This window comes from Vicia villosa, linkage group LG1 (assembly GCF_029867415.1).
Source record: "Vicia villosa cultivar HV-30 ecotype Madison, WI linkage group LG1, Vvil1.0, whole genome shotgun sequence".
Taxonomy (NCBI): domain Eukaryota; kingdom Viridiplantae; phylum Streptophyta; class Magnoliopsida; order Fabales; family Fabaceae; genus Vicia; species Vicia villosa.
This window is the reverse complement of record NC_081180.1, coordinates 113,188,733-113,199,300: the sequence shown is the minus strand read 5'-3', so window position 1 is coordinate 113,199,300 and position 10,568 is coordinate 113,188,733. Positions and strand designations below refer to the sequence as shown.

Genomic DNA, 10,568 nt, shown 5'->3' with positions numbered 1-10,568 from the left:
AGAGAGAGAATATAATTGAGGGTGAAAATATGCACTCTATTGCATTAACAATAATACCTCTCCAAAGTATTTAAACAATTACTAGTGGATTGAGACACAAGTATCAACATTAAATAACTGAAAAAATTGAAATTTGTGTGTTTGTAATCGGTTACACAAAATCTGTAACCGGTTAGTGCTGTTAAAAACTCTAAAAATACTAACAGTGGTAACCGGTTAGTGCGAATGCGTAACCGGTGGTTACATGTACGAAGAAAAATCAAATACCACAAATTATTTTATATAAAGTCTTTTAAAATCTTAATTCAAATAATCACCTTAACTTATTAAATTAAAAGAAAAAATAATTATAAATAGTTTCTAGTATAATTGAAAAAAATAAATTTAATAACTTATTAATGTTGTAAAACAGAATATATGATTAAAATTTTCATTTTACATAAAATAACTTAAATTGTGGGATGGTGAGGATTGAACTGCTCACTAGTCACCACTACATCTTCTAGTATTAAAGATGAAGAGAGGAACAAGTGAGTTTCTCTTTCTTTCTAAATGAAGAGACACAAAGTGAGTAAAGACTTGTTGGAATTACAATATTTCTTTCTTTCTTTCTACAAAATTATATGTATTTGATATCCTATTACTAGAAACGGAAAAAAAAACTACCATTACTATGTACATAAACCTAAGGGCATAAGCATGCTTCTTTAGTGCATTCCAAAATGCAAAATTTTGTGTTTGATGAAGCAATTTCTAGCTGCAGAAATTCATTCATTAATCACAACCTCCTTAGCACAGTTGCTAATAATAATATGATTTCTGTTACATTTACTAATCAGAATCAAGAAGCTCTTCCCGAAAGACTCTTCGGAAGAATGGCAGTCGAGTTTTCTTCATGGTTTTGAAGCAACTAAGGTTTCCATTCAGAAGCTGTACAACCTACACAAAACACAATACATTTGCCATTTAGTAATTACATCTTCTAGTTAGGGAAAAAACACTAAAGTCCAATGTTACAGAATTTGGATCCTTTTCGGCCCTTACACGATGCAACGACATGTAGACCAGTCAAACCAAGTTCAAATAAGATTTGACGGATCTACATGTGGTTGCACCTTGCAGTGACCGTGGATCATCCGTAGAGGGACAAGACAACGTGCCTGTCTCATAGAGGGACGGCGAATAGAGGACTGTTGTATGCATAACGAAGCTGTCAAGAGCATAAGATTCATCTGCCTATAGTCGAATTCACCTGCTAGTGAAGGATCTATCAGCTCCATAACATCATTCTTTTTCAACAAAGGTTTTGCCTGAAAATATCATTAGGAGGAAACAGAATTAACGCCTAGAGTCCAAATCTTATAACAATCCCTTAAAATTAACTGAAGATTTGTTTGTTATATAAGAAACTATACCCACAAAACAAGGCTTTGTTGTGAATAATCAAGTGCTCTTCTCCCACTGACCAATTCTAAGAGCAATACACCAAAGGCAAATACATCTGTTTTCTCATCTACTATGCCATGAAGCAAATACTCAGGAGCAAGGTAACTGTGGAAAGTCATAAATGAAACTTGATGAGTTGATTAATGCTAATAGGAAACCGCAAAAGCTTATAACAGAAAGTAGTGTATAATAATGAATTTGAAGGTTACAAACCCAAAAGTTCCTTCGAATTTTGAAACGTTATGATGAGTCCAATTCTCTGGCAGCCATTTTGCTAGCCCAAAATCACAAATCTGCACCCAAAAAATACATTAAAATGTAGCACTAAAGAAAGCTTATATGTATACAACTTTTGTAGTGATGTTGAAATGGAACAATACATAACATATAACAAATTGAAAAAAGTTTCCGAAAATTCAAAGAACCTTCCAAAAATGGTTGTCTATAAAGGTAAACGCAAAAATGCTAAAAAAACAGAAGGAATCATTTACAGAATCAAACTTTATATAAAAAATCCAAAGCATATGTACCTGAGGCTCAAAATCTTCTGTGAGCAAGATATTGGCAGCTTTTATATCTCTATGGATAAATCTTTTTTGACAACCCTCATGAAGATATAATATACCATTGGCTGTTCCTAATGCAATTTTGTGCCTAATACACCATGGAACTTTCTCCTTGGAACCTAATGCCAGAAAAAAGAAATCAAAATTTGGTTTAAAAAAGTACTAATTCACGGAGTCAAGGAAGCTCAGTCGTTTAATGAAGATCAGAGAACTCGTTTTCTAACTTCACAAAACCATCTCTAAAAATATAACTCAAAATTTGAGTCATCTGATCTTCATCTGATGAAGAGATATGTGATTCTCGGCTCAGTAAAATTATTTAAGTCATGAATCAATAGTTCAATTCAATACCATATAGCACTGAAGCTAGACTCCCTTTTTCAGACAATTCAAGAACTAGATACATTCCTCCATCCACTCCATAGCCAACAAGCTTAGCAGTATTGGGATGATTAACATGCGCCATGACACCAAGTTCTGATAAAAAATCTCCTATAATTTCATCAGCAGTTCCTCTTGTTAACCGTTTGATTGCTACTAGCCGATGATTTGGTAAACACCCTTTGTAAACCTCAGCATATCCACCTTTTCCAATCAAATTTTCTGCACCAAACTCAATGTAGTAAATTCCAAAACAAGTAATACTCAATGTTACCTTAATAACAAATCTATACTATATAAAACATGTCCCACACAGGTAGCCTGGTTGGTAAGTTAAAGGACCGGAAAAACCCTAAAAAGTACGAAGCCCTGACATAGACATGGAAACCTAGACACATATATAGAAATAACACAAGACACGTTGATAATAATTTGAAAAAATAAATAAAATTGAACGTAATTACATTAGACATGTATCAGACACTGGACACAGACAAACACGCGTAATGCAGTCATACCTTGGCTGAAATAGTTGGTTGCAAGTTGAATATCATGATGAGAAAAAATCTTCCATGGTGATCTACAAGGGGTTGAAGTTGCATTGGAGAGAGTGAGACAACTTGGAAGAATGGTATCTCTCATGCTTCTGCTTCTGCTCATTCTCCTTGAGAGTTGTCCATGAAGAGGTGGCTGCAATGTTGGTAACGGTTTCTTGGATCCTGTTTTGAGCAATTGAAGAAAAGAATGCCACCTTGAAAGAGGTTTTGAAATGTCATCAGAATCCAAAGTAGGTTCTTTGGAAGAACTTGTTTCAGAATCTGAACTTTTGAAATAGTCCTCAAGAACTGTAACAGGTGAATCCACCTTTTCCTTGGCCATAAATTATGTATATTGCTTAAGAAAAGCTGAATGGAATTGTGGAAACAAAAAAGGTTTGTTTCTTTGGTCTTGTAAAGAAGAACATATATAAATTAAATTATGGAAAGTTAACAAAGATGATGAATTAAGAGTGATCCATCCAGAGAAGGTGAATATGAAAAGAAACTTGTGAAGATGGTAAAGATTGAATCAAATAGAAAACAGAGGAGAGAGAGAGAGAGAGAGAGAGAGAGAGAGAGAGAGAGAGAGAGAGAGAGAGAGAGAGAGAGAGATATTAGTTTCAGTTACTTGACCTCTCCGCTTCATTCAACAAACAACTATCATTGCCTTTTCAATGTTTCACTGCTAGTCCTAGTAGTCACAATGTTTCTTGCACAATCTTTCTTTTTTTAACCAACTAGGTTATTTTATAAAGCAAAAACCCTTTTCATAATAACAAATCTTCAAAACGTGAGACTTGAATTTTTTTTTTTAATTCTATAAAATAGTCTATTTCATTTAACTAGACAAATGCAATTTTAAAATTTCTAAAATCGATTTTATAATAATTTTGAGATATTTAATTCTTCTAAAATAAAATTGATTCTGTCTTTAAAATTGATTTTATTTGAAGTTAAAATTGATAGTTTTTTAATTTAAATTTAATTTTTATATTAAATTTATTATTCAATATAATTTTATATAAAAAAATTATTCTAAAATAAATCACATTACATTAAATATATTTTTAACCTAAATTAATTTTATAAAATCAATTTATTCAAATTCAATTTTTTTTCATGGCACCTGCTACATATTAATATGAGAAAAAATAATGTTTTGTTGGAGTGTTATTTTTGTTAAGTAAATTTTTTGGATGTAAATAATACTATAATAATTTAGGAGTATAAATTAAGAAATGAATTAGGAAAACTAAAGTTTTGATTGTTTAGTCGAGTGGCTTTCGCCATCAGCCATGCCAATATGAATTTTATGTACTTTTTAAATGTTTTATTTATATTATTTGTTTCTAAAAATATCATTAACTTTTTATAATAATTAAATAGGGATAGAAAGAAATCACCGTTATCCTTCCTTGTCACGGTTGCTTTGTTGGTCAGAGTCAGAGACGGCTCTCATGTCTTTGTGTGTTATGGTCTCTTTTTGGATAAGTCACGTGGAAAATCCTGCTTGTTCAAAATTTATTTGACCTTTCAATATTTTGTGAAAAATTCTTAATTTCATTTTCCTAAACTTATACTGTAAAGTCCTGATTGATGTTGAATTTTGTAATAGTTAGATTTCTGCAATTGTGATTTAGAAAGACTGAAACTATTTGATGTTAAAATTTACCGTCAGATTAAACTTAACTGACCCTGAACCACATTAAACCATTCAATAAATCAGAGAATAAAAACTAAAAAAAATCACGTATTTGATATTTTTGACATTACAAAGGTTGGGTTATTGTCAATTAGCAATCAATTGATTTTACAATCACTCCTTTGGTCAAATCAGATGGCTTTAACATATTCATTCCATTCCACTAGTATATTTTGGCTTTATTTATACTACGTTTAAACCATGTTATTACAAAAGATATTTATATTTTCTGACAGGAAAATTTATACATACTATTGTAACATGACTCTAACTTTTTCATTAAAATCATATCCGGAAAGCGTAGCGTACCAACAATTCTGCAAAAGTATAAATATTCTTTTACAATACTCGCTATCATTTCAGCGTAATTAACACAATCACTACAACGCAATCATCCAAGAAATCCACTCAATTACCTTACTTGTTTATAATTATTATTATTATTATTATTACACAGCATTCTTCACCAACAAATCATCTCCAAGGGTCCACTGTTAATCATAGTATCTCTCTGTATCAAAACATTTTTATATACTTCTGGTTGGAACATGAAGGAGTCTTCCAGGGGAGTCTTCAACTTTGCTTAAATTAATTAAACTATGATATTAGAATATACTTGAAAGAATTTTGATTGTTGAAAATGAATACCAACTTCCAATGATATAACAAAATGGAATCCTTTGTAGAATCGTGAAAGAAATATTCCATGTTCAAATATAAAAACAAAGATCATGCTTTATATTTTGTTGACAAATCTTATATGCGTGTGGTTTATCTATCTTGCTAAAAGGGCTAAAAGATAGGTCTCGTGCTTTAGACTTCTTTATTTATGTGACTAGAGTTTTTTTTTTCTTTCACTTTTTCTAAACAAAAAGAATCATAGTATATCTTTTGTTAGATAAATATGTATTATATAGTGAATGTATTTCTTATGCGTTGGATAGTTTGTGATTGATTGAGGTTTAAGTAGAGTTAACGTTATTTAATTTGGTTTGTGAGTCACACAAATAGTAGACAACCTTAATGTCGAGTAGACATTAAGATTTGAATAGTTAGAAAAAATAAGTTGGATATTAGACCATCTACAATGGTTGAGAAACTCAACACCCACTTTTTCAACTCCCAACACTCCACATCATTTTCTCTTTCTTCCACCTAATAACTCAACACCCATTCAACTTTTATCCTCTCCAATGGTTTTTCACTCAACACCCTACCCCACCACTTTTTATTTTCATATTCTTATTTAAATTTTATTTTTATTTTTATGATTACATAAAATTACAATTATCGATTAAAATTAAATTAAATTAAAATAATAAATACTTAATAATTTATTTTTTAATTTTTTGTAATAAAAACAAAATTTATTTAAATAATTGGATACAATACAAATCATCTTAAATTAATTTAAAATACAACACACAATTAACGTAATTAGTACGTTACAAATAATTTAAAATGCAATACAACACACAAGTAACGTAATTAGTACGGTACAAATAATTTAAAATGCAATACAACACACAAATAATTCAATCACGGAACATTCCAAACTTTGTCCATATGTGCTTCACTAGATCGGCTTGCAATTCTTGATGAACATTTGGATCACGGAACTCTGATCTAGCACGCACATGATTTGCAAAAGCGGGTAACACCTCGGTCGAGTATGGTTGTGGTGCACTAGATCCACTTTCCCCAGATTGCTCAAAATCGGTCCAACGTTGAGAATATGAATCTCGTTCATCCTCAACAATCATATTATGTAATATGATGCATGACCTCATGATGATACCCAAATTAGCTATGTCCCACAAGCGAGCTGGTTCACGGATGATTTTAAATCGAGCTTGGAGCACTCCAAATGCACGTTCGATGTCCTTCCGACATCCCTCCTGAAATTTTGCAAATAATTTATCGGGTTCACTTTGAGGAAGTCTAATCGATTTGACGAAAGTTGGATAAGAAGGGTAGATACCATCAGCTAGATAGTATGCCATATTATATGGACGTTGATTCACAAAGAAATTCACACTTGGAGCCTTTCCCTGTTCCACGTCATCAAACACTGGTGACCGGTCTAGAACGTTTATATCGTTCAATGTTCCCGGACATCCAAAAAAGGCATGCCAGATCCATAGGTCATGAGATGCAACTGCTTCAAGAATAACTGTGGTGGTTCCCTTATCCCCTCTAGTAAATTGTCCTTCCCATGCTTTAGGACAATTTTTCCACTCCCAGTGCATGCAGTCAATACTCCCAATCATCCCTGGGAACCCCCGCATTTCACTAACATGCAGTATTCTTTGCAGGTCATCTTGGGTTGGTGCTCTCAGATACACTTGCTCGTACAAGCGTATGATTCCTTTACAGAATCTACGTAAGCACTTCAATGCTGTAGTACCTCCTATTTTGATGTACTCATCGACCGCATCTGCTGCCACACCATATGCTAACATTCGCATTGTTGTGGTACATTTTGCTAAGGGTGATATACCTTCTTTATTGGCTGCATCAACTCGCTGGGTGAAGTAGTTATCACTACTTGAAAGGTCCCCAACGATTCGAAGGAAAACATTTTTTTTCATCTGGTACCGACGACGAAACATTGCATCGTCATATGTAGGCTCATTGGCAAAGTAGTCGTCAATTAGTCTTTGGTTTGCCGCTGCATGATCTCTATTGAGATATTTTCTACTACGAGGTGCATTATCTTCCGATATTTTGTTTCTACGCTCTCTAAATCGATTGACTATATAATTTTCTTCAATTTCACGATTTTGATTGTAGGCTGCGATATCAAAATGATATTGTGATGGATCCATTTTTTTGTAATATTGGAGGTAGATTGGATGGGATTTGGGATATTGGTACATAAATGGATGTATGAGTCCCTATATATAAATGGATGTGGGTGGTGGACCACTGACGGATTCGAAATAATTTATTGTATAGAGTTAATTATCAGATAAGGAATAGATTCGAATTGGGTGGTGGACCACTGACGGATTCGAAATAATTTATTGTATAGAGTTAATTATCAGATAAGGAATAGATTCGACAATAATTAAAGCAAACACTACACTGACATATTGAAACAACAATAATTAAAGCAAACACTACACTGACATATTGAAACAACAATAATTAAAGCAAACACTACACCGACATATTGAAACAACAATAATTAAAGCAAACACTACACCGACATATTGAAACAACAATAATTAAAGCAAACACTACACTGACATATTGAAACAACAATAATTAAAGCAAACACTACACTGACATATTGAAACAACAATAATTAAAGCAAACACTACACTGGCATATTGAAACAACAATAATTAAAGCAAACACTACACTGACAAATACTTCATTGAAATTAATTATCAAACAGTTCTGCCTCCAACTTTTTCAACAGCTGGTTCTTCCGGTCATCTAGATGCTCTTCGGAAGTTAGCTTTAGATACATCTTCATTTTCTTGGTTTTAGTCTTTTCCAAGGCTATATTGTTAGCCTGCTGTTGCATCAAGGCTATGTTGTCCAATCGTTCAAGCTCTTTCGTCTTGAATTCTTTGTATTCAGCCCATTCTTTGTCCACCACCTCCGAGGCATATTCCTTGCTTTTCTTTTTACCCTTTTTTTTAGCTGCCTCCCTTCCTATAGGACGAGCACTGGATTCTACAGTGTTTGAGCCACATGCATCACTCTCGCGAGATCTCTTAGATCCACTACTTCCTGAGCCAATATTTCCTCCTACTTGACTACCATAACGTGGTTGATCACGGAGAGCGTGCCATTCTTCCATTAAAGTGAATCTAACATTCTTCCCACATGCATATAATTCCTGCGCTTTTTCCAAAACATCATTCTCCGACCAACCACTTCCTTGCATACGCTTAGCGCCATCATAAGCGCCAATCCATTTACCCAACACTTTGTTCATATAATTAAAACGGTTTCGGCATGCAGGTCCATCACGCGGAGGATCGAATGAGCAATGCTCATTACAATACTCAGCAATTTTACCCCAATATGTTTCACCTTTCTGGTTTCTCCCGACAACACTACTTGTTCCAAATTTAATCCACCCACTAATTAGCACCAAATTTTGTTCAGTGTTCCATGCTGGTTGCTGAGTTTTCCTGCTCTTAGGAGTTGAATCCTCTGAATTTGGACCGACTTCATTAGAAACTATCATGCCACCAATAGTTAGTTGTGTTGAAAACTCGGGAAATTCAGGTACACCACCACTTGGAAAATTTGCATTCGCCATTGTCACATAACCATTAAACGGGGGTGTTTGAGATGGATTTCTCGGCATAGATCCATAATATGGTTGAAAGTTTGGAACAGAGGATGACTGGTTGAAATTTGGTGGAAAACCAAAATTAGGTATGTTTTGAGGATGTTGGTTGGAAAATTGATTTGGATTTTGATAATAGTTGGGATTTTGATAATTGTTGGGATTTTGAAAATTGTTGGGATTTTGGTTAAATGGAAAATTAGCAGAATTTTGAGTGTTAAAATGATTATTGGGATCCATTTCACTAAAAAAAGACACTTAACTTCAAAATAAACACTAATAGAAAGATAATAATAAGATTAAGATAGTGAAAAACTTGGTTTTTTTTTCTGTGTCCAAATCAAATGAACCAAGTCTCTATTTATAGAGAAAAAAATCATGAATTTTGGTAAAAAAAATAAAATAAAAAAAAATAATTTGCAACGAAATAATTGAGTCCAAAGTATTAAATGGATAAAAATCTGGACAGCCAATCAGAAACAGCCAAGTGGCATTAATTATCCCTTTTCTCTTTCTCTCTCCGCGTGGGATAAAGCCCACTCTCACTGCCAGAGAGTGGCTCACACGCGCCTGCTTTGGCCCAATCATGTGCTGCCAAGTCTGCCTCTGCGTCAGTTTACTTGGTGTTGAGTTTTCTCAACATCTCTCTCCTACAACACACATTCAACACCACTTTACACACACCATTGCACTTGATTTTCCCATGTTGACTTAAAATCAACCCACCATTGCACATGGTCTTATATTTTAATTCAAAATCTTAATGGTAGCCACCAAAAAGGCTACCAAAAAATGGCCGCGGTTGCGTTTCGGCCGCGTTGTGACTTTTGCGATTTCAATCGATATAGTTGTGTTGTAAATAACGGGCGCCGCAGTGTGAATTTCTCATATTGCACAACATAGGATTTATGTAAAAAGAGTAGGATTCCTATAAAAGTAGTGTGATTTCACTTTTACAATAAAATAAAATAAAATTTTAGTTCAAAATGTCAATATTTTGATTCTTGTAAAAGTCATTTGATTTGTATTTTCAGAATACATATTTTTGTCAATAACATGTGCATATGACTGTAACCGTGTTTTGCGGGCGTAACAGCATTTTGTCGCGTCGTAACGGCTTTTTGTCTGCGGTTTTTTCACAGCCTTAAAACGATGAATAATGATATTGGAATGCTTCAATACCATTTTGTCGCAGTCGTATTCACAGTCACACACCATTTTTTAAAACCTTGATAGCCATTTATGCTTTGCCTGAAGGGGCTTAGTTCCTTGTATTTGTTATCTCACAAAAGAGACTTGACACAACAATTATCGAACTTCGGCATACACGTTTAAAGTTAACTTGACTACATACACTTTCCATGACCAAAATGAAAGAAAGTCAACCTATTTTCCTTTTGAAGAATATATGACAAGTAAAGTAATCAGTTGAATATAGTATATGCAGAAAGAAGTATTCCTATTAATGTATTGTGCCAGAAGTATTTAAGACTTTCTTGATAAGGAGTAGTGAATATAATCAAGTTCAGTTGTCCAGGCGGGAGAAATTAATCTATAATTCCCGTAGTTCCATAAGTAGGAAGTGTATAAACGAGTTTTCATATATCAACAGTATGGACCAA

At 33.5% G+C, this 10,568-nt stretch overlaps 2 protein-coding genes across 2 annotated transcripts; both read right to left on the bottom strand.

The window, feature by feature from the left end:
• Positions 1 to 464: 464 nt before the first annotated feature.
• On the bottom strand, positions 465 to 3,514 carry LOC131614719 (receptor-like cytosolic serine/threonine-protein kinase RBK2). Its single transcript, XM_058886279.1, has 7 exons — positions 2,912 to 3,514; positions 2,364 to 2,615; positions 1,977 to 2,131; positions 1,660 to 1,739; positions 1,416 to 1,551; positions 1,161 to 1,310; positions 465 to 939 (listed from the first exon to the last, which is right to left on the bottom strand). Exons 1-7 carry the CDS (start codon positions 3,270 to 3,272, stop codon positions 832 to 834), a joined length of 1,242 nt encoding a protein of 413 aa, XP_058742262.1. The 5' UTR covers positions 3,273 to 3,514; the 3' UTR covers positions 465 to 831.
• A 2,655-nt stretch (positions 3,515 to 6,169) lies between these two features.
• Positions 6,170 to 9,186, bottom strand: LOC131614711 (uncharacterized). The gene is made up of 5 exons (XM_058886273.1): positions 8,258 to 9,186; positions 8,045 to 8,131; positions 7,024 to 7,430; positions 6,791 to 6,978; positions 6,170 to 6,685 (listed from the first exon to the last, which is right to left on the bottom strand). Exons 1-5 carry the CDS (start codon positions 9,184 to 9,186, stop codon positions 6,170 to 6,172), a joined length of 2,127 nt encoding a protein of 708 aa, XP_058742256.1.
• Positions 9,187 to 10,568: the final 1,382 nt, after the last annotated feature.

Bases quoted from the DNA above. Each gene is read 5' to 3' on its own strand.
- LOC131614719 (XM_058886279.1), bottom strand. From the start codon at position 3,272: ATGGCCAAGGAAAAGGTGGATTCACCTGTTACAGTTCTTGAGGACTAT. The intron at 1,552-1,659 runs GTTTGTAACCTT...GACTTTCCACAG, and splicing joins AAATTCGAAGGAACTTTTGG to TTACCTTGCTCCTGAGTATT. The intron at 1,311-1,415 runs GTATAGTTTCTT...TGATATTTTCAG, and splicing joins AACAAAGCCTTGTTTTGTGG to GCAAAACCTTTGTTGAAAAA.
- LOC131614711 (XM_058886273.1), bottom strand. From the start codon at position 9,186: ATGGATCCCAATAATCATTTTAACACTCAAAATTCTGCTAATTTTCCA. The intron at 7,431-8,044 runs GGCAGAACTGTT...TTTTGATATCGC, and splicing joins CAGCTGTTGAAAAAGTTGGA to AGCCTACAATCAAAATCGTG. The intron at 6,686-6,790 runs GCATCTCATGAC...GACGTGGAACAG, and splicing joins CAGTTATTCTTGAAGCAGTT to GGAAAGGCTCCAAGTGTGAA.